Raw genomic sequence first — 22,426 nt, 5'->3', positions numbered from 1 at the left:
TTACCTATATCTAGCTTTTATATCAACTACCTCCTCTACCCATCCGTGGGCCATGCATTCTTCTCCATCATTTATTGTCATGTATCAAATGTCCCTTGTGGCTATAATACCATGAGCGATCAAAAGTCTTCTCGGAATACAAAACAAAATCGCTATGTCATGCAGCAATATTTCCTTTTTGATGTAGCAATTCCCTCGTTCAAAGAGCACACCACGCTCTGCTGACTTCATTAGTTCCTCACAAGCAACCCTGATTTCATGATATCGTCAAGCCACCATTGTATTGGCCGTGCCACTCCTTTTAGCTTCTCACCTCAAACTTCTCTTGTATACTTTCAGGCACCATCTGCATCCATCTCTTTGCTTCAACTTTGGCTTCATTTCCCTCTGCATGCTTGCCGCTGAAGTCAAGTGTGTTGCCCAGTAGCTCGCTAGCAACAGCCTGCCACATTGGCACCTGTACTCTGTCCGCAAGCCTTTTTCCTGAACCCGCTGACAACTCCGCCTTATCTCCCATGATGTTCACGAAAAAGTTCGATGTCATTAGATTGATTGCCACACAGAGCAAAAGAACATTCCCCTGCTTCTTGGCAAGGTTGGCTGATAGCGACAGGTAGTGTTTCATCTTGAGGACTGGCAAGTTGTCCGTCGACGATGCTCTGACCATGTACATTGCAGATTTGTAATCGCTGTTCGGGTGGGCTTCGCAAAGTGGTTCTGCAAGGTCCATGAGATGCTTGACGTGGTCTTGAAACTCCAGACGAGGTCTTAGAATCAAGATCATGTTGAGTGTGGCGAGGATGCGAAGGTCTTGGTTGGTCGCTGTTTTCTGCCCAGCTTGTATTGTCAAAGCTGGGCTTTTGTAGCATTCCAGTGCGCCTTCCAAATCTCCTGTTGCCTGCTTAACCATGCCTGTCAGATATATCGCTGACGCTTGGACAAAGTCTTGTTCGTCAACACCTTCGGCCTTCACCACCTCGTTCAGCTGTGATAGAACTTCCTGAGCTCCTTGCCAGTCAGCACGCTCGCATTTGAGCGAAGCGAGCAACTGCAAGCACAATCTATGATAGAACATGCGTCGATCCAGGTGAGCCGACGAACATTGAAGTGACTGGACCTTGCGCTCGTTCTCGGGATTGTAATCGGCTGCACAGAATTATTTAACACGTTTCACACAAGTATTCAAGGCAAATTTGACACTTACTTTGTGTGAGTTTGTCGCCCTCGATCAGATACCTCTCAGACTTGTGATCAACAGCGTTCCTACTAGAGCTGGCCAGGCTGCTGAAGATGTATCCTAGAGCAAACAATTCACTCCTGCGCAACCACTGGAAAACGATGGCACGTTTTCCATCTGCCGTCCTCTCCATGATACCACATGTATCGAGAGACACATCGTCAGGTGCCGAATCTGCAGTCGGTACACAAAAACTCCCATCTGGAGAGGTGTTTCTCTTGCCACCGTCTAGCGCTTTTTGCATGACATTCATCTTGTCAAATAGCTGTTCCGGCTTGCCGCTGATCAGATCACTACACAGATCCAGGCAGTCCAACAAGGTCGCAACTTGAGAGATATCAGTAACTTCACGATTCAATTGGTGAGTACGTGCTGCAGCTAGTGATCTCTGGAAATTATCCGCTGAGTCGGCTTGGCCACTTCTCAGGTGAACTAGCGCTTCAAGGGCTGAGCACGTAGTGAGTATGGGATATTGTCTCTGCTTCTCCGCCTGTTGAGAGATCCGACGGAGATGCTGCAAAGCTGCTGACAAATCCGGACGCGACAGCTGGAGGGAGAATGATACACGCAGAAACCGAAAAACGTACACCCAGGAATAATGTGCATATGTCTCGGTAAAGTCAATCATTTGGTCGACCATCTTGAAAGCAGACCGAGGATGCGTGCGGAATAGGGACCGAGCTTGAACATGCTTCATGCTGTACTTCAAATCAACAAGACGGTTTCGTTCGCACAATGCGATGCCTTTGGTAAGCAAATCTTGTAATTCTCCGTCGTTTTCAGTCTCTTCAAGAAGAAGATTGGCGTAGCGTAGCTGCAGCCGCGCCTCAGCCTTTGGATCCGAGAACTTCCAGTTGTTCAGTACTGACTCCATGCAGCCGAGACCAGCGGATATGAGACTGTAGTATTGATCGACATCCGCTTCCTGGGGAGCACGCGCCAAATAGGAAGACATTCCGTGAGCTTTGCTGATATACTGGTCAGCTAAGCCTAGGAGCACTGGTTGCAAGTCTATAGACGATTCTCGAGGCAGGGGAGCAGGTGTTCGTGATGGCACTGGGGTTGGTGGTTTTTGCGACGGAGGTCGCCTCGTTTCAATGACTACCTGTGGGGTACGCATCTGCGCTGTCGGACGTTGCTCCGATGCTGGTTTGGTTTGGGGATTAGATGATGGCTGGTGTCGCGACTGTGGCTGAGGTGGAGACATGGCATGCTTGTGCATTTGAATAGTTTCTCTAGGTTGAGGCTGACTAGGCGTCCTACCAAGCGATTGTAATGGCGATGCGATAGGTTGAGGGTGAGACTGTGATGACATTCTAGCATGGGTTTCCTGAGGTTTCGGTTGTGACTGTTGTTGTGGTCTCGAGGGAGTGCTTGAGATATATGGCGCTCTTAAAGAAGCTTCGGTGGTAGCGGTATGGCTTGGATTTGATTGGGGACGCGATCGCTGCTGACTTGAAGGCGCTTGTTGAATTGGTTCTCCTTGCGGTTGGCGCATTCCCGAGCGAGAGTAGCCTGGAGCACCATCCATTTGATACGCCTGAACGGCTTGTGGATGCATGTATTGTTGCGGTTGAGGCTGTTGGGCTTGATATTGTTGGTTTACCAAAAGTTGAGACAATGACTGAGGATTCGGGGCATGGCTCTGGTAGGGAAGTGGCTGCGGCTGATATTGTGCATGAGACATGGAATAATGCGGTTGTTGCATTGCCTGTCCCATGGCTGCCATTCCAGGAGAAGCCATGTAAGTCTGCGGTTGTGGCCGGCCTGATTGTCCATTCAGGGGGTATAGTGGTTGCATGGCATAGCCTTGTCCTGCGAGCGAAGATGTGGACATGACATTCATGGGATGTTGGTATGCAGTTCCGGCAGGCGACGATTGATAGCCGTACATAGCCTGTTGCTGCTGCGGAGGCACTCCATAACCCCTCCGGCCATCAAAACCACTGTTGTTATGATTCGTGTTGTCCATGCCCGCTATTTCTCGACAATGCCTCTCCAATTCCGAACAATCACATGAAGACTGTCAAAAAAAGCCAATTAAGCAACGCGCTGTCTGGACAAAGTACGCGTGGTGAGAAAATCAGTCTTGGCAGCCGAGGCAACCATCTCCCATGGTCTGTAGACACAAACTGGAATAACTCATGCACGGTTTCCTGACTCTCTCCCCTCTGTGGATCCCAAGACTGCCAAAAGAGCCCTATACACTTGGCTGTGAATTCACATGCTTCGCGAAAATTCCTCGATCTAGTCCAAGTAGCCGAGATTGATCGGGAGTGCCGGGCCCGCCAGACTTCACGAAGGACGGCGCGGTATGACGCTGATCCGTGAGCGTTCTATCGATCGTTGAACTGTGTACAATATAAATACATCCAACGTTCCCTAGAACAGGAATTGCTTCTTGCTTGTCAATACTCATTGCCAGCTATATCAGGACTCTTGCAACCCAAGACGCACTTGGTCGACTCCAAGCTTGTCAAATCAGGGTTCAACAATCCCAACTCCTTGGACGTAGGGAAAAAATCATGGATCTTTCATGGCTGCTCGGCCACGCCCGTGTCTCATTCCATCACTCCAAGAACACTATCTCTCTGACCTCTAAATCTGGAAAAACAGCTCTTTCTGACATATGCAAAACATCGACGCCACCATGCAAGTTGAATCCTCTACTTTTCAATGGTCATCTCCATACTGCGTGGACAGCTGTAAAGGCTGCTGGACCCCCTATCATGTACAAGCGTCAGATTTTCGAATCCGATGATCCAAGATTTGCGGGCACATTTGCCGTGGATTTTGTGACCCACCATCGAGCAGAGACAGAAGATTCCAGCCTCCCTCCTCGCACGACCTACTTTACTGAGGATGAATTCGCGAGCATTGGCAGTGATGATACCAAACCTATGTTGATCACCCTACATGGATTGAGTGGGGGGTCGCATGAAATCTATCTCAGACATGTGTTGGAGCCTTTGGTGGATCAGAGCGAGCAAGGCGATTGGGAGGCCATTGTCATCAACAGCCGTGGCTGTGCTATGAGCAAGATTACCACTGGTATCTTGTACAACGCGAGAGCCACCTGGGATCTGCGACAGACGGTCAAGTGGTGCAGAAAGATGTACCCGAATCGCCCTCTGTACGCCATTGGATACTCCCTGGGTGCCAATATTCTCACAAATGTATGTAGAATATGTCAATATTTTGATATCAACATGTCCTTTCTGACTTTTCGGCTTTGTAGTATCTTGGTGAAGAAGGCGATGCGTGCGAGTTGAAAGCGGCAGTAGTCTGCTCCAACCCCTGGAAACTCGAAGTGGCCAGTCTTGCCCTGCAGCGCACTTGGCTTGGACTCAATGTCTATTCCAAGACGATGGGAACCAGCATGAAGAAGCTTTTCGCACAGTGAGTTGTTCACGAGCCAGAAGAATGATATGGAGCTGATTCGATATAGACACGCAGATCAAGTGATTAAGAATGGTAATATTGACCCGGACAGGGTTGCAAGTATCAAATATTTGCATGAATTCGACAGGGAGATTCAGTGCCCGACTTGGGGATATCCGACAGAATATGCGTATTATCGCGACGCATCTTCGGCAGACTCTGTTGTTGCCATTCGCACTCCCACCTTCGCCATCCATGCTGAGGACGATCCAGTAAGCTGCTAACTTGTTGATGATTGATACATTTCATGGCTGATCATTCCCAGATTGCTGTAGATGAGGCTGTTCCGTATCAGGAAATCAAGCAAAATCCGTATGTGGTCATGTGCTCGACTTCGACTGGAGGCCACTTGAGTTGGTTCGAGATTGGTGGAACTCGATGGTTCTCCAAGCCGGTATGTTTTTTGGCATTCGTCACTTGAATTTGCTGATGTGCTGACACTGTGACAGGCAGTGAACTTCCTTCAGAAGATGGCGCGCGAGTATAATAGCGGTGGAACGGACGGCCCGACAGGCACATTGTCAGAGATGACGAAAAAGGCCACATCAAGTAGCGGGTTCAAGAGTCCATTCGTTTTTGAACCGATGCGCAGGAAAATGTACCTTCCGGAGTAGAAGGTGTTTATAGATGGATAGAGGTGGGTATCATGCGCGGAATTAAACAAAAGGCAGGCAGGCAGGCAAGCGAGCAATCAAGGTCAACCGAAAGAGACTCTCTTCTTCTTGGGCTTGTCGGCGGCAGGCTCAACGTCGACATTGGCATCGGATGACTTGGCACCCTTCTTGTTCTTCTTTCTGCGGAGTTCATCCTTGACCCCCTCCTGTGTTTGTGTGAGCGGAGTGATTTGAAGAATTGAATGTGTGTGAAGTTCTTACCAGCTTCTCCTTGCGGCCAGCCTCTCTCTTCTCAGCTTCAGCCTTTCTGGCCTCACGAATCTCCTCCATCTGACGAGCACGGATCATCTTGCTCTCGATGTTACCTTCCTTCTCGGCCTGAACCATGGCGAGGATGGTCATCAAGGATTCCTTGTCATCGACGAAGGTCTTTCCCTTCTTGACACCATTGGGCTTCTGGATGCCAGCAGGGCGGATGCCGTTGAGAGTGGGAATGTTGAGCTCCTTTTCTGTGTAGACGCGCTTCTTCTTCTTCGCAGGGCCGTGGGAGGTGGACTTTGACTTTTGCTCGACGGGCTTCGGCTTGGGACCAGTGGGCTTCTTTGGTTTGGGACGATCGGCGGACTTGGATGCGGACTTGGCGCCCTTGGATGGGCCAGCCTTTGTAGATTTTGTCGGAGCCATTGCGTGTGGAAGATGTGTCGTGTGGTGCTGATCAAGTTTACTGCGAGTTTCGAGAATTTCCAAACCAAGTTTGGGCAGAACAAAAGATTGCCAAGATATTGGGGAGCGGGCGGTGAGCGGCGAGCGGCGAGCGGCGAGGACTTGGGCCCGAGTGACCGAGTGCCAGGCAAGCACCGACCTCTTCCGCTGGTGGGTTACGTCCAAGGTGCGTGCGTGCCTCTTGCGACGGCACCACTCGCACAGCTGCTTAACCACCTCACGCCGTCGCTCTCTGTCTGTATCTACCTATCGTCATGGCCAGCGAACGTGTATTCCGTCTGCCCTTCCGCAAGCCGCAATGGCTGAACAGCGCCACTACTCGTACCGCCGGCGTCTACTTTGCTGGAGCCTTGGTACGCCGACCTAGAGTAGACACTACTGCTCGAGCCACAGCTGACATGGTCGCTACAGTTCGCTATCGCCCTCTTCGTCTTTCTTGATGCCGCCATCTATTCTAAATCAGCCCTCAATGGCTCCGACGTACATGTGACCTTTGTCGACTGGATCCCCGTCATCTTCAGTGTCCTCGGCATGCTCATCGTCAACTCGATTGACAAATCCCGTCTCTCTGAGGATAGCTACAGTGGTGGTGATGGTGCCGCCTGGAAGGCTCGTGTTGTCTTGTTCATGGGTTTCGCTGCAATCGCTGGTGGTCTCGCTGGTGGTGTCACCGTCATGGTCTTGAAGTACATTGTTCCAGAATACACCTTCCCTACCCTCTGGTTCGGTGTTGCCAACGTCATCGCCAACATTCTGGTATCTCTCAGGTATGCCATTTTTCCCTCTTGTTCGGAATTTTTACTAAGTATGCCTCTAGCTCTGTTGTCCTTTGGGTTTCGCAGAACATGGAAGATGACTACACCTACAACTTGCAGCTATAGTAGGCTGTATGTATATAGATAGCTCTTTCATCACTTGGGTATTTTTGGATACCACCGTTCCCCTTGCTCTTTACATGATCCCACAAAGTTCTCCGTGAAGCCTAATTGCGTCTTTTTGGGCATTATCATTGTTATACAGGTCATTCGTCACATTCGGACTGAGTTCACATGCTCCTGCGACTAACGTGTCTATCCCTGAATAAGAGCACCAAATGCGCAGCGTTGCGCAATGTCTGTCGTGTCAGATCATCTGTTGCACGCAACTATGCCTATGCTAGCTGTATCCGATGGATGCAGCATACTAAGTGTGGGGCAGGCGAGCATCTAGAGCATAGAACTAATGCCAGACCATGAGATCTTTTGGCTCAGGGGCTCTCGATTGACATTCCGAGCAACCTCATAATGTCAATTCATGGCTTAATGCCGGGCACTCAGTAGTGTAGACATGAATCTTATCAAAGACAGGGTCACTATGCTTACAAGAGACATGACGCCAAAGGCGGTGAGGAGCCGCATGCATCAATCAATTCCGCGTTTGGCAATCCATCAACATTGCAACCAACACCATCAAACCGAACATTCGCATTATCGCATCCGCCTCTATCTATAACAAGGACCCAAACACACAGATCAAAATTCATCGATCACGAGCAATCGACTTGGTCGCGACGCTGCGGTCACCGAGGGCGCAACACGCGCTTCAGACCAGATATCTGTCTTTCACATCCTTATTCGACATCTTTAATCGCAACATGCCCGCCAAATTCTACGTCGTCAAGGCCGGACGAAAGCCTGGCATCTACCACAGTTGGGATGAGTGTTTGATACAGGTCAGAGGTTTTAAGGGCGCTGCCTGTGGGTAGTCACTAGTGCGACGAGCTGAACAAGACTGACTCCATCCAGTCAAGTCATTCCCCTTGCTCGACGAGGCCAAAGCGTGGCTAAATGGCGCCGACACCACTAGTTCCACTCCATCGACAACTTCCAACAAACCGACCAAGTTCTACGGAGTGCACAAAGGCCACAAGCCAGGCGTCTACACTTCATGGGCAGATGCGCAAAACACAATAACAGACTTCAAGGGTGCTGTCTACAAATCATTCAAAACTCGTGAAGAGGCACAAAGTTTCTTCAAGAACGGTCCTCAGCCAAAGAGAGCATCAGAGGAGCTCTCACAAACAAGTCCCCCAACAAAGAAGCAGAAGAAGGAAATAGAAGAGCATGAGGACCTGGTTGAACACAGTGCTGGAGAAGGTCCCTTGCCCGCGGGTGCTGAAGATGGCTTTGATCCACGCATCACACTGAACCCTTTGACTGGCAAGGTCGAGTACAAAGAACCCACGACCAAGTGGCAGGCTGTCAACCTGCAAGACAGCAAACCAGTCATCATTTACACAGACGGCAGTTCCCTTGGTAACGGAGCTCATGGAGCTGTTGCAGGAGTTGGAGTCTACTTTGGTCCCAAGGACAAGCGGTATGACATGCACCTCTAGCATTATAGGCGTCCACCACTGACACAGTCTGCAGGAATCTGTCTGAGCCTCTATCTGGTACTCGTCAAACTAACCAACGCGCCGAACTCACCGCCATACAACGTGCTCTCGAGATTGCCCCGCGTAATCGCCCTGTCACCATTTACACTGACAGCAACTACTCGATCAAATGTGTGACCGAGTGGTTCGTCAAATGGCGAGCTAATGGCTGGCTCAATGCATCCAAGAAGCCTGTCGAGAACAAGGATCTGATTGAGAAGATTCTGACTTTGATCGAACAGCGTAAGAACATGTCTCAAGAAATCAGCAGCATCAACAAGGTCGAGTTTGTATGGGTCAAGGGACATGCCACCAACGAGGGCAATATTGCTGCTGATGAGCTTGCTGTTGCTGGCGCGCGTGAGGCTAGGGAGATGATCGCCAACCCTGATTTTGAAGAGCCGTAGACCCTTCTTCGCCTATTGGGGTTTACTGCTTTGCACTGTGGAGTTTGATCTGCATGGATGAGGAGAAGGGAGGGATTCACGACATTATGACTTGGCAATGAGGAAGTCTCACAACGGCAGTATGATTGGCATCTACAGTTCGATGCTTGAGAACGGATTCGACAGACAGCTTTTCACGGGACTCAAATAAGGAACAGCAAGGCAAAAGTCTTCATGTTCTTCATCACAAAATTCAAAGATTCAGTCTGCAATGTAGAGCGGGTGTTGACACTACCAAGAGAAAGTGGGGGCGGGCAAGTGGGATATTGACACGTGCCCAGGCGTCTTGGGTTGCAGCTCCGTCAATGACGTTTCGGCCTTGTTTCATGTTTCGACTCTCGGTCCTTGTTTTGTTCGCCGAAGGAGTCGCTGTTGACGAATGTCGACCCATGCGCGCAGCGCACGTCGAATGAGAATCCGAGGAGGCCCTCGTTTCGTCGCCGTGACTCGCCAGTCGATCAATTTGCTCGTGATCACGGCTCCTCGCGCTCTGCTGAGGGGAACAGCTACCGCCAAAGGAGTCGCGACTGCTGCACAAGTGACGCATGGGTCTGCTCAACCACCTGACACGATCGAGTCAATCACCATCTCGTCGCAATTAGGGTTTGGCAGAGCGAGCCTATCACCTTAAGTCCGTACAAGGTAATCATATAAAGCCCTGTACTGCCATGAATTAAACAGAGCCTTCCGTCCGCTTTTCAGCTTGTGCATAACACTCACTACACCGCTTTCTCCCATTTACTATAGCAATGCCTTCGACTCTCGTCGTCCACCACCTGCGTGTCAGTCAATCTGAATGCATCGTCTGGCTCTGCGAAGAGCTTGGAATTGACTACAAGCTCGTATGCCACGACCGCGACCAGCAGACACTCCTAGCCCCCGATGTGTACAAGGAACTTAGCCCATTGCGGACAGCACCTGTGATTGAGGATGTTGATACTTACACACCGAACCACGATCACATCCGCCTAGCAGAGTCTCAGGCATGCATCGAATGGATTTGCAGAAAACACGGTCAAGGACGTTTGTTGAACAAACCTTGGGATCCCAACTGGAAGGAATGGTTGTTCTGGTAAGGAAGTCACCGTGATTATGCTGCTGCTTGGAAGACTAGATTGTGCTAATCGTGCTTCCAGGTGGCACTTCACGCACGGCTCGTTCCAACCCACATGTCAAATGCTGCTGCTCGCTGCATCGCTTCCAGAGGACCATCCTGGCCTCAAGGTGGCTAATTCAAGGATCAGTCACTATCTTGACTTGATCGAGCAGCGCCTAAGCAAGTCGAGATTCCTCGTTGGCGATGAACTTACAGCCGCCGATATCCAGATGGTCTTCCCACTCACCACTCAGAGGGCCTTTGTACCTATCGACCTTGGCGTATACCCCAGCATTCTAAGGTACCTGAAAGAGATTGGGGAAAGACCTGCATATCAAAAGGTCTTCGAGAAAGCCGAGACAACACTGAAACCGATGCTCGATGCCAACCCTCCGTCTCCCTACAAGTTTTGACGGAACTGATACTGTGATAACCGATACCAATTTCTTTCTACTCTTGGAGATCATATAGGCTTGGACAAAGGATAACCATCACTTGGCGTTTGGATAGGATTCCGGTATAGACACTAGATATGGCCTAGCTAAGGCTTCCCTTATGCACGTGGTTTCCCCTGTTGATTAACCTACTTCTCTGGCCTCCTTTTCAAAGCGTGTTACAAGACAATGCCCTATGCACGGGTCTGCGGGCCCTCACCATGGCAATTCCGCATCTTTTGACGTTACGGCCATAAACTGGTCTCACGCGAGTCGTGTTATGTTCATAATCGGATGCTGTGGTTCTCAGAACGCTAGCCATAGGCCGAGCTTTACACTGAATCGGGCTTTTCGTCGCGCGGAACGCCAACTTTCTTCGCCGTTGTTACTGTACACAACGCCCGATAGGCAGGCCTTAAGGCCTACCAAGCCTACCAACTATGCGGCGATACCGTGCTCTTTCGGATACATTCTTGCATAAGCGCGACCCTAGAAGGATAGAAGAAGTCTATTGAACACGTCTCGAACCTTGTCTCGAAAGCTCGCCCTAAGCTCTGCAATCTGTTTCGGCAGTTCATACAGCAAAATCTTCCACACCGTACACCATTCCGTTGGTGTTCTAATCTGGTCTTCTAGTCTGCAGTCTCCACAGTCTAATTGAGTTCTATCGACCAGAAGAGTGACAAAAACCTCGCAAACATTAAGCCGTGAATTTTCCGAGTAGTCTTCACGGAGTCAGAGCGGCTCATTCCTTTCTGAGTCGTGAACAGACGAGTCCCTCTCATCAACGCCTAGTTAAGTGCCGACGGTTATACTACCTGTTATGCCGTTGAGATGTCTGAGCTGCCCTAACCAGAGAGCCATGTAGAAACTCTTCAAGTACTGTACCAAGAAAATTCATATAAGTATGGAGGTTGTAGAGTCTCCCACAAGGCTCATTCTTGCTATTGGTTTGCCATACCTCGTTGACCTATGCTTTCTTCTTCTGTGGCCCAAAGACTCTACATTCCTTTGTGTTTTCTAACCATCACACACTCACTCAATCGCTTGACGGCATGGCTCCCGCTGGTTGCTTTCTCGGCATCTTCTGCGGCACAAGTGCAAGCACAAGCACGGCCATAACACTTTCTTCGACATCAGTTTCGACGATCATTCCTTCATCGACCAGCTCACCCATTTTGTCTTCTTCGATCTTAACGTCGACGTCAACTGCTGTTGTCTCATCTACTGCTCCCTTAGCAGCGAGTTCTACGCTCAAATCATCACAAGCCGGCGTTTACTCGAACTGCTATTACAATATCGACGGGGTAGGAGAGTTCAATACCAGATGGGTTGCAGACTGGACCACTGGTGTCACGCAAGATTTGACTGGCATCGTATCCTCCTCTTATACCGTTGGAACTGCTAGCTCCTCCCCTACCACAAGTACCAGCAAAGTCAAGAGAGGTCTTGGTAGTCTCTTTTCTCTCTTCTCCAACTCTCTATCATTCAGGATTCTCCCCTCCTCAATGACTCAGTCAGTGGTAACGACGGCCAGTAGTGCTGTGGGTGCGGTCGGATCGCTTGCTTCTGAAGCTGGTGCAGCTGTTGCATCGCTTGAAGCGGCGATGAGCTCCAGTACACAGCTCTATACCTCCTACAATGATATCTTGTACGGCAGCGTCAGAGCTGTTATTCTGTTGAGTAATGCTACCGGCTTTACCTCGTTCAGAAGCGATACCATGGAGATCGACCTCAAGTGGCTGGATTATCACTCTACCTACGATACTTCCGTGGTGTCTGATGCGTCAACGCAATGGCACGAGTATCGTGTTGACTGGCTCCCTGGAAATACCAATTACTACATCGACGGCAATCTTGTCGATAGCACAGCTAGTGAGGCAAGCCCTGGTCTATGGCTCTGGAATGCTTGGTCAGACGGAAATGATGATTCTATCTTCCAAATACGTAGTATTGATGCTTACTTCAATCGAACATCAGTAAACACAGACATTGCAGATGGAACCGCAATTTGCAAGGAAGTCAGCATCGTTACGGGAGCCACGTCTGCTGTCAGCGCTGCCACTAGTGCGCTTGGAGGCATAGCAGGAGCAGCTACTGCTGTCCTAGGCGGTATTGCAAGCTCAGCCTCGAGCTCGTCGATCATCACAACACCCACTCCTACTACTCTGGCTACCTCGACCACGGCTCCTTCGCTCTCTGCTCAGGCTACTGTCTCTTTCACAACCATCAGTTCAGCTTGGACGGGCAAGGCCACTTCCACAACAACTCAGCTCAATGGCCTGTCTGCAACTGTCATTGTCCTCACCCCAGGCGCGGTGCAGACGACTGCTTCGTCTACATCCGGTTCGGACGGCTACGTCTACATGACTTCGACTACAGACTTGAGCACCTTCACCGCAGTCCAAACCAAAACCTTCTTCCCAACGATTGGTACAACGGCCACAGTCCAGATCATCTATCCCACTCCTGTCACCACATGTGGCAATACCGGAATTGCTTATGCCGGCTATACGAATTCGTTCGCCGGTGGCCAAAACACCTACGGCTACCCCAAATTCAATCCTACCGTCTACAAATCTGCCAAACCCACGCAAACTGGCGTAACAAACTACATTGCTGAAGTCAATAGTGGAAGTAGCAACGTTGCTTACTATGGCCAAAAGACCTCCACTCAAAACTGGGTCATCGATCATACCTTCTACGTATTCGCTCGCCAGGACGGCTACTACAGTTTCAACATACCATACACGGATGATATCCAGATGGTGTGGTATGGTGATAAAGCGGTATCGGGGTGGACCAGAGACAATGCCGACATCATCCAATTCTGGAGTAGCCAGATTGCCACGCAGACACCTCAGACAATTGCTGTCTACCTTACCACTGGAAGTTACCTCCCATTGAGAATCCTCTTTGCAAACGGAGGAGGTGCCGGAGAGCTAGATTTTAACATCTATGCTCCGGACGGCTCTACAGTGTTGGCGTCCAACAGGGGATTGGGTACAGGGAGCTCGTCGATCGATATTGTGCAGTTTCCCTGTGATAGCACATTGGGTAGGAAGTTCCCTGCTTGGGGCTCGGAGACTTGATTTCGATGAATGGATAGAACACCGTGATGTGTCTTCTCCCTTACTTAGATATGAAATCGACTTAGTTCTCCTGATCTCACAAAATTTTCTCCAACACAGGTCCCATACCAAGATCACTGTTCGTACGAATATCAGCCATGGTGTACATACCATCCATTAGCTCAGTAGAAGGAAGAACCAACTAGTGTCTCTCTGCTCACACTGGACAGCCCCGAGATTCTCAGAAAGCTCTCTTAGCATGCATACCATTCGACTCAACGTCGAAAAGCCACACACCGACAGACACATTATAGTAAGCATTAGGAGAGACTGCTCTGACTACTCAACGGATATCCAAGCCCTGCAACCCCTACGTGAAGCACAAGATTACAGGAGCTTTCACAGGGAAGACAACATGTCCCACATCAATCAACAGTGCATTGTCGTCACTCAGATAGGACAAAACAGGTGTCCGAGATTATACAAAACCATGGAATAGACTGTTGAAGAGCGTTATTGGCCTGCTTTAGCAGGCCGACCTAGCTTGCACCCAACAAACAGGTCGGTTAGCTCAGTTGGTTAGAGCGTGGTGCTAATGTCTGGTGATGCACGGCGCGTCAGGGTCGTGCTATTCGTTCGATATTTCCAGAAAGGTGAAATTTGCCTGGAAGGGAAAAAAAAAAACAGATGTTAAGCTGCAAGAGGCTGCGAACATGGCAAAAGAAGAGGATGGTCAGTACGGGGGTCGAACCCGCGACCTTGGCGTGCCGTGTATCATCAGATATTAGCACCACGCTCTAACCAACTGAGCTAACCGACCTGTTTGTTGGGTGCTCGTTCAGTTAGATCGGTATATACATCAGCCATGGTTGACTCAGAAGTGGTGAGAGTGGGTCCAGCAACAATCCTACGACACGATAGCTCGATCTAGCCGCCCACTGTGCCGGGTCGCTCTTACTTGCTCATCGTATGAGGGGAACACGAGACAATCTCTTCATTTGATCCATCCTCTCGTGCTTTTCTCATGGACTTGCTGTGATGGCGCCACGGTCAACCGGCTGTGCCAACTGTCGGAAACGTAAGATCAAATGCGACGAAGGCCGCCCAGGATGCAAAAAGTGCCAGATCCACAATACGCCATGCCCGGGATATCGAGGTATCAAACCTGACGGACTAGAATGGCGCGACGAGACGCAGGCCGTATCGAGGCGTGTAGAGAAGGCATGGAAAACTGGTTCCGACAGCAGTAGTCCTGAAACCAGTAGCGATTCCGACAGCAGTGCTCCGCCTACCAAAAGTGTCGAGGAGTTGACTTTGTTTGAGAAGCCTGCGGTGACCGGATATACCGTCATACCACAGGCTATCTTCAGTGCTGCAACCAACCGCTCGCAGATGTTTGATGTCAGTATGAGACTGTACCGACCTACGACCCTGGACGAACAGCCACTGCGCGCTCATATCTCCGACTTTTCATGTATACAACGGACCATCACCTCCAAATCTTCACCGGCATTGCTTGCAGCCATCGATACAATCAGTTTGTTGCAACTTGGTGTATCTTACCAAGACCAGGCATTCTTCGAACACGCTCGCCGAAGATACGGACAGGCATTGACAGCATTGGTGGTTGCACTCAATAAGCCAAACGTGCTTGGTAATAATGATGTTCTGGGTGCCATGAAGATACTCGAGTTCTGTGAGGTATGCCTCTTCAAACCACAACGATAACCTTCTTACTGACGCACACGATTAGCTATTCCGACCTGTAGCACAGCAAGGAAGCTGGATCAGCCACGTAAATGGAGTCGAAAACTTCTTAGTGCAACGGGGACCAGTCCCGCTCGTAACAGAACTTGACAATATGCTATACTTCCATGCCAGACATTCTTCTGTAGGTACTCTTCTACATGGAAATATGGCAGTTGCTGATGAACTAAAGATTCTTCAAGGTGTTCTAAAACGCAAGGCTATCATTTTTGCAGAACCGAAATGGATGGCAGTCACTAAAAACACACCTTACACGGATTCATCGCCTCGTCTGTTCGATATTCTGATTCACATACCAGGCCTTTTTGAACGTGCTGATAATCTAATCGCGAGTGGTGAGCCCACCTATCTGAGTGGAGTGGTGTCTGACCTGGTCACTGCCATTGAGCAACTCCATGACTGGGAAGCCGGATATCATGCTGAACTGAAGGATCCGGCCTTCACGAACGTGGACATATCGAGGTTCAAAAGATTCACACGACTATGTCATAACAAGACGTTTCCACTAGCTCTCGATTTTCCCGATTTTCTTACGGGATACTTGCAGTCGATATATTGGCTCTATCTTTTCACCATTGAGCGCACGCTTCAGGACGTCCTGATGAAATACCCTGGTAGCAAGTGCACCTTCTCGCTCGATGAAGTGAACAAGCGAGTTCTGCAGACCGCCATCAATATGTGTCAGATGATGCCATACTTCTGCGAGCCGGATGCTGCATCGATGGGTCGCTTTGCCACCTTCATGCCTCTGGTGTTTGCTCTCAGATATTTTGAAGCCCGCGGAATGAAGACACAACAGGATTGGTGTCAGGATGTCACCGATGCCATGTTCAACGATGGCATTAACCCACCATGGAAGTTGGACCTGGCCAAAGGATTGAAGCCAGGTGAGAAGAAACAGATTGTATAGTCAAATTATCGTCAGAAACACGCAAAAATGTGCATTGGATGTGCACATTGAGTAGTGTCTACTTAAGACCTTGACATTCAATTGGATTGTGGGTAGAATAATGTATCAGATGTTGAATGTGTCGGGTCAAGAGAAACAGAGTCTGTGATCATTATTATCATTACATACGAAATACAAAACACATCCTCCTCAAGACGCCCGGTTGAAAAGGGATACTTGACTAGGAAAGCCTTCGGGTGTTGAAACCCGATCGTTCGTATCTCTGGACCTCCTTACCATGTAGAAGGACCAAAGGTGGCACCTTCAGGCAGGACTTTCGATATAGCTGTTCCCAGACTGTCCATTGTGTTGTACACAGCGACATTACCCCACCAATTGGGTGCGTCGGTGTTGGTCAAACTGATTGTCAAAACAATCAAGATGGTCGAGATGGCGAGACCGGAGTCAAGGGCCGCTGATGTGATGTAATTGAAGCGCATCCACCAGCCTCTGTATCTGTTGCGAATCCACTTGTTGAAGATAAAACCAACGATGCCCCATGACAAGTAGTTCAGGGGTGTGGCAGGAGGAATTTGTCCAGTGCCACCGAAGATCAAAGGAGCGCTGAGGAAGCGAATGGGTGATTTTGGCCACTGCTTGGCTGCAAAGAAGAAGATGACGGGAGCAGCGGCACCAGCCAGCCAGAACCATTGGAGGTTCTTGTAAGTGGCATCACCACTGAACATGCGTGCAGGACCAATAACTCCCCAGATCACGCTTGCGTTGTAGAAGACTCTTCCTCCAGGACAAGTGAAGTGATTGACCTGGTGAAGAGCGCATAGGTCCTTGATACCACCACCGAAAGCCCATTCGAAAACTGCAAGCTGCACGATACACGACCATATCGTCGCGATCAACTGGCCCATGAACATTGTCTTTGGAGGAACCTTGAGATAGTGACCTGAAAGAGTATTATCAGCATTATGGCCACAACATGGTATCCGTGAGTATTACCGAGCTTCATGTCTTGAGTAAAGGCAAGACCTTGTGTCATGGTGATGTAGCCGTAAGTCTTGAACAACATCATGGCATTAGGCCTGCCGGGTTGCATGTATCCGATCAGGAACTCGGTGAAAACGTTAAGGCCAAGCTGAACATTGGTGATTGCTTGAATGAATCCAATGGGTAAGAACCAACTGTTGCATATATTGTTAGCATGATTGCTACAAGCACGAAGTAAGATAAGACACAGATTTGACTTACACGAAACTGATGATGAATGCAAGAATCAAAGCCCACCAGCTCATCTCCGTGGGATAAGCATAGATAGTGGCAAAGGAAAGACCAATGCAGATCACCAGTAAGGTTATGTACCACCAAGCAGGCACTTTTGGGTACTTGAAAAGAAGTTAGGCCCTGAGGATAAGTGTTTTCGTATATTGGTACGGAGCTTACCTTATCCATCATCTCTTGATGTACATCACGCATGTCATCACGCGAACGTCGCCATCTATCAAGAATGAACTTTCCATGGAAAAGAATGGTATGAACAACGACGGCGGAGATCGCAGCGAACGAAAGACCATAGCAAAGGGCGAAGGTAGTTGACAAGAAAAGAGGAGAATACTCCTCGTACTTTTTAAGATCCAACGTGATCTGCGGCGTTAATATTTTAGAAACGTTGTAAACGTTACCAGCATTATCGTAAGAGCTGGAAGTACTGAATGGTAAGTAGTCGGCGTACCAAGTTCCAGTGAAGTGGATCCCTGCCGCAGTAATCCAATAGAAAACTACAAGACCGATCAGGGTATTACCGATGGCATGCCATGGAGGAATCAGAGGACTAAAGACATATCCGGTGATCTGAGTCCAATCAAAAGTAATGGGGAGAAGGGCCATACCACTGAAGCCTCCAAAGACCTTGTTGACATTGACGTTGTTAGGCGCGATCCAGGTAGGGAATGCGAAGACGCTCAGGAACTGAGCGATGTAGCCAGGGAACCAGTAGTAGAGGAATGAGCCCAGGAAAACATAGAAGAACCAACGATATCTGGAGATAGACCAACCGTTGGTCCTTGCAGGGTCTGTCTTAGAATTGTCGTGAAGGGTGTACATGAAGGCGCAATTGACCAGATCCTGAGGCCAGATCATAGGAGCTGGCTCGACCAGCCAGCGAGAGAAAAGACCGGCAAGACCAAAGCCAACACACTGTGTGCTCAAAGCAACAAGTACACCAAATCCCCATCCCCAATTGAATTTGTAGAAACCACGCTGGGCCTGGAGGATATCGGTGAAATAACCCACACCTGTTCCAAATGAGGCATTGGCCATGATGACGATCATAGCGTGCTCTTTGAAGTTGAAAGGCCCGGGGTTGAGATTCCACTTGACACCAAAAGTCGTGTGTTCTCGGTTTGGCATGACTTTGTCCCAAGCCAGGCCAACAGGGTAGACGATAAGTTGTGCAACATAGGAGGTGATTGTAATCGAGGGCGAACGTAAAGAGAAAAGCATGTTCAGACCGGAGCCGATGGTAGTCATCAAAAGTGAGATGACCCACATACGGATGGTGTTACAAGGGCTTCTCAATGATTAGCTGAAGTGGTAAGGACAATAGAGGTTAATCGAACTCACAGATCGACATCGTAGTTCCTGACAGCAGCTCTAACTTCTGGGTATGGACTGTTCTCCAAAAGTTCGTTTACAAGATGGGTTTCGCCATCCTTGTCGTGATGCTCGACAGCCTCATCAACTGCATGAAGGTCATCACTTTCAAGGTTGGGATCCCAAAGTGCATCCGCATTATGTTTGAAAACTTGTGGAAACAATCAGCATCGCGCCCTTAAAATGCACAAGAGGTACCAACCTTTCAATCGTCTTGCAGCCTCTGCCTCTGATAGTTCGTGTGCTGATGAAACACCAATAGTCTTCTCGTCCTTTTCGCCCTTGGGGCTCGAAGAACCGGAGCTCTGGATCTCATCGATAGCGATACCTTCGCTAATCTCAGGCGAGCCAAGTCCTAGTTTCGTGAGGAAGCCAGGCATGTTGGCAAGAAGCAGGGGGAACAGTAGACTATCAGAAAAGTATGATAATTCAGCACAGTGTCCTAGACTCAGATCATACTTATATACGTCTGGCAGAATACTGACGGGCCATGCCTCCCTGAAGATAACTAAAGAAGGCCACAACCTCAATTGGAAGGTCAATGAGACAATCTATAAATTTGCTAGGAGAATTGACTTGTGATTGGCTTTTCTGGCTGTACTGATAAGCCAAGCGACGTGAAAAGAAGCATTGAGAGCTGCAACAGAAGAAGTGTGTGGACGCCGTAATAGCTTGACGTATATGGCTGGTGCCATTTGTGCAGCATGTCGCATCCGTGGGTTACTTGTGAGAACTTGCCGACTGCCGATGTACTCTATCTCAGTGCACTCCAGAGTAGGACAACAGCGCACATTGATAGCGGGTCTGATTGTGATTCGCTACAGTGGTCATCTCCACTGACCGATACGAAAGATCTGCTGAACCAGAACGGTCGACGGAGCGTGGTATTTCGCAGCCGGAATCCAACATGACCCACACATGCGCGCCCTCAGATAATCGTCCTGAGAGAATATAGTACGTCTGGGGCGAGCAGTCGCATTTGGCGGAGGATCAGCTTCGACTGTTCGCTCTCGAGCCCTGGAAGCACGTAATCGCGTGGGAGGTGGCCATTCCTGCGTTAGTTGATTGAAGGCGAGGTCTCGTCTTGCTACATCCAGAATTGACGACCTTTAGAGATAGGCTAGATAGCCTCTGATGAACCCTTCTGCGGGAGTAATTCAAACGGAGTCGCCAAGTCATAGTACGGGTTCCCGGCTCAATTCGCCTCCAACTACAAGTGATACGCAGGCTCGCCAAGAGATAGAAATGACAAGGGAGTCTTTCTAAGTCTTGTTCCAGGGCAGCGCATGTCTTGTGCGCGTAGCCAAGTGCAACTATGCTTCTAGGTGATGTCTTAGCCTCGATACCGGGATTCAGGCGGTGTGTGGGTTTGAAGAGTTCTATTTAGGTGATGAGGCATCTTTACATGTACCCGCCTCAGATTCAGAGTATCTGTGTGTGGGAAGATTGGGCAGATTGTCCAGGGTCCAAGCGCTTGATGGTATCTATCCTCTGCGGGGCTGCCGTAAAAGAGGTTGTGCAAAGCTGACCCAAGCCAATCATCACTGATCAGATGAGTGTTGCGAACGGCTCGTGGATAAAGCCAACATATCCGGGCTTTCTGTCGCTGATGGAGCGGCAGAATCATCCAGTTCCTCGGCCAGAAGCGCATATGCAGACGACTAGGTCTTGTAAACTGTGACCCCGACAAATCAGCATACCACCTATGTTGGTTATGCGGCACATCACTCCTTGAACTCTGCCAAATGAGTTCGCCTGGATTGATCAGCATGCATAGGGGCGTGTTTAATGCTTTGAGATTTTCTTGCCTTGGGACGAGTTGGAGATCACTGGATCACTCTGGACTAACATTGACAGTCAACCACGCATATTCATACACTCTACTAACCACAAACTTCGCAGTTATTTCGGAGCTGCTGGTCATACAGACCTTTCCAAACACAACGTAACACATCGGTCAAAAGGTAACGTGAAACCGCAAGGGCAACTGTGTATGATATAGCTGCTCAAGGCTTGGCGTCTGCCTACCACGCAAAGGTCTGGTAGGCCACTCATGTTCCTAGACGTACCGGTCGTCATGCAAGTACAAAGTCTCGTTAAAACAGAGAAGTCCTCGAAGTGATGAGAGAGCCATATCTTGCACCATTAACATGTAAAGAGCTCCGTGCACAAATTCGACAACGATCCAAACATACAGTCGTAAGAGAAGATTGCTACATGAAATATCGCCGTGTACAAAATCAGTATGGGCTAACAGAGGTTTAGCTTTGTCACTGACTCAACACATACATAGCATACCTCAAAGCATCATTCAGACATCCTTCCAAGACAGGAGTTGAATGATTAGGTATGGCAATAGTGTCAGATAAGCAGCTCATTATTAGTGACTCGGTCAGCGGCAAAAGCTCGCAATGGTATGATGGCGAGAAGGACCAAGTATGTATCATGTTGAGCCATGAAGTGATGTGTTTCGTAAGAGAAGCTACACACAACGGCATCCGAAAGTCAAATCGATGGTTACCATCTCGATTGCTTCATTCAAGGTCGATGTGTTCGTAATTTCACAAGCTACATTCGATATGAGCGGCCATCGAGCACGATTAGTGACGAACGGCTGGGGAAAGGATTGGTGCCCTCTTGACAAGTCGCAATCTGTGTGGGAAATGAAAATCAGGGCGATTGACATTATTGCAATTTGCGAGGATTGCGAATCGATCACCATCAGCAAGCCAGTCCCTCTTAAGCGTCTCAATCTTGGTTTCAAGATTGTTCTTGTTTGGGAATTGGTCCATACTAACAATGAGTGATACACGCCTTAGGTGGTTGTACTACTACTTTTTTGTGACACACCAGGAAGCCACGGAGATGAGGCGTGCCTTCAATATTGAGTCTTCTGACAGACCGTTCTTTCACTCCACGTTGTGAGTATGTCTGTAAGTGATAAGTAGTTTCGATATTTACTTTGCAATAATGAGTGTTTTATCGCACGTTTCTTGTAGAGGGTGTGAGTGGATCGACAATAATGTCTCCACAATATACAAGCAGTCAAACGATGCTGAAACGATTACGGCCTGTCGTCGATCAGACCAACATTCAAGTTGAGCCGCACGACTGTCGGAAAGCCGGATAATGCTGCGGGAGAGGCGACCAGGATGGTCAAGATTGCCGCAAGCGACGTACAAAGGAACTATGTGTGCGCAACAAGCGCCGGGCGCTGCCCAGGTACTGTACACAGAGTGTGGACAAATTGAATGAGCAGGTGTCATCTACGCTGTGTGAATCGGTGGACCCGAATGACAGGAGACGCGCGGGAACCACGATATTAACTACATCAATTTGTGTTGCTGTTGGTGGAAGGATGAATGTTGAGTCAGATGCAGTTGTCTGCCTATCACCTGCTGAATGTAGACTCTTGGCGCAAGCGAGTAGGATGCGCTACTCAGAGACGTCGAGACAGTTGCTTTCGAACGAACAAATTTGCAGGGAAGTGGTCAACTTCTGACATCGCACCTCGGCACAGAGAATACACGCCAGGAAAGCTGTGCATGTGATCGAGTGGTTAATGTAGATGCAATTAAGGCCTAGAGCCGCGACCCAACCCATGTAAAATCATGGATACAGACCCGCCGAT

The 22,426-nt window shown here is 49.2% G+C and overlaps 8 protein-coding genes across 8 annotated transcripts; 5 read left to right on the top strand and 3 right to left on the bottom strand.

Moving 5' to 3' along the window:
• Nucleotides 1–301: 301 nt before the first annotated feature.
• On the bottom strand, nt 302–2,357 carry M437DRAFT_43115 (uncharacterized protein; the record flags this gene model as incomplete). The annotated part of the gene is made up of 2 exons (XM_041020685.1): nt 302–1,146; nt 1,205–2,357. 2 exons carry the CDS (start codon nt 2,355–2,357, stop codon nt 302–304), a joined length of 1,998 nt encoding a protein of 665 aa, XP_040882276.1.
• Nucleotides 2,358–3,762: 1,405 nt separating this feature from the next.
• Nucleotides 3,763–5,292, top strand: M437DRAFT_73189 (hydrolase, alpha/beta fold family; the record flags this gene model as incomplete). The annotated part of the gene is made up of 5 exons (XM_041025985.1): nt 3,763–4,413; nt 4,476–4,636; nt 4,686–4,890; nt 4,944–5,072; nt 5,128–5,292. The coding sequence occupies 5 exons, from the start codon at nt 3,763–3,765 to the stop codon at nt 5,290–5,292; spliced, it is 1,311 nt and encodes a 436-aa protein (XP_040882275.1).
• Nucleotides 5,293–5,375: 83 nt separating this feature from the next.
• M437DRAFT_42955 (uncharacterized protein) lies at nt 5,376–5,976 on the bottom strand (the record flags this gene model as incomplete). Its single annotated transcript, XM_041020659.1, has 2 exons — nt 5,376–5,498; nt 5,554–5,976. 2 exons carry the CDS (start codon nt 5,974–5,976, stop codon nt 5,376–5,378), a joined length of 546 nt encoding a protein of 181 aa, XP_040882274.1.
• Nucleotides 5,977–6,269: 293 nt separating this feature from the next.
• M437DRAFT_42517 (UPF0220-domain-containing protein) lies at nt 6,270–6,896 on the top strand (the record flags this gene model as incomplete). The annotated part of the gene is made up of 3 exons (XM_041020593.1): nt 6,270–6,368; nt 6,427–6,782; nt 6,833–6,896. The coding sequence occupies 3 exons, from the start codon at nt 6,270–6,272 to the stop codon at nt 6,894–6,896; spliced, it is 519 nt and encodes a 172-aa protein (XP_040882273.1).
• A 2,727-nt stretch (nt 6,897–9,623) lies between these two features.
• On the top strand, nt 9,624–10,383 carry M437DRAFT_41903 (putative glutathione S-transferase; the record flags this gene model as incomplete). Its single annotated transcript, XM_041020467.1, has 2 exons — nt 9,624–9,946; nt 10,011–10,383. 2 exons carry the CDS (start codon nt 9,624–9,626, stop codon nt 10,381–10,383), a joined length of 696 nt encoding a protein of 231 aa, XP_040882272.1.
• Nucleotides 10,384–11,459: 1,076 nt separating this feature from the next.
• Nucleotides 11,460–13,496, top strand: M437DRAFT_43080 (uncharacterized protein; the record flags this gene model as incomplete). Its single annotated transcript, XM_041020677.1, has 2 exons — nt 11,460–11,649; nt 12,427–13,496. The coding sequence occupies 2 exons, from the start codon at nt 11,460–11,462 to the stop codon at nt 13,494–13,496; spliced, it is 1,260 nt and encodes a 419-aa protein (XP_040882271.1).
• A 1,017-nt stretch (nt 13,497–14,513) lies between these two features.
• Nucleotides 14,514–16,152, top strand: M437DRAFT_73184 (uncharacterized protein; the record flags this gene model as incomplete). Its single annotated transcript, XM_041025984.1, has 3 exons — nt 14,514–15,176; nt 15,229–15,366; nt 15,415–16,152. The coding sequence occupies 3 exons, from the start codon at nt 14,514–14,516 to the stop codon at nt 16,150–16,152; spliced, it is 1,539 nt and encodes a 512-aa protein (XP_040882270.1).
• A 272-nt stretch (nt 16,153–16,424) lies between these two features.
• On the bottom strand, nt 16,425–19,175 carry M437DRAFT_63873 (small oligopeptide transporter; the record flags this gene model as incomplete). Its single annotated transcript, XM_041024321.1, has 6 exons — nt 16,425–17,092; nt 17,146–17,327; nt 17,395–17,528; nt 17,587–18,712; nt 18,766–18,946; nt 18,998–19,175. 6 exons carry the CDS (start codon nt 19,173–19,175, stop codon nt 16,425–16,427), a joined length of 2,469 nt encoding a protein of 822 aa, XP_040882269.1.
• Nucleotides 19,176–22,426: the final 3,251 nt, after the last annotated feature.

Source organism: Aureobasidium melanogenum (assembly GCF_000721775.1).
Source record: "Aureobasidium melanogenum CBS 110374 unplaced genomic scaffold scaffold_4, whole genome shotgun sequence".
NCBI lineage: Eukaryota > Fungi > Ascomycota > Dothideomycetes > Dothideales > Saccotheciaceae > Aureobasidium > Aureobasidium melanogenum.
The sequence above is the reverse complement of the archived record's forward strand: the minus strand, read 5'-3'. Positions and strand labels throughout refer to the sequence as shown.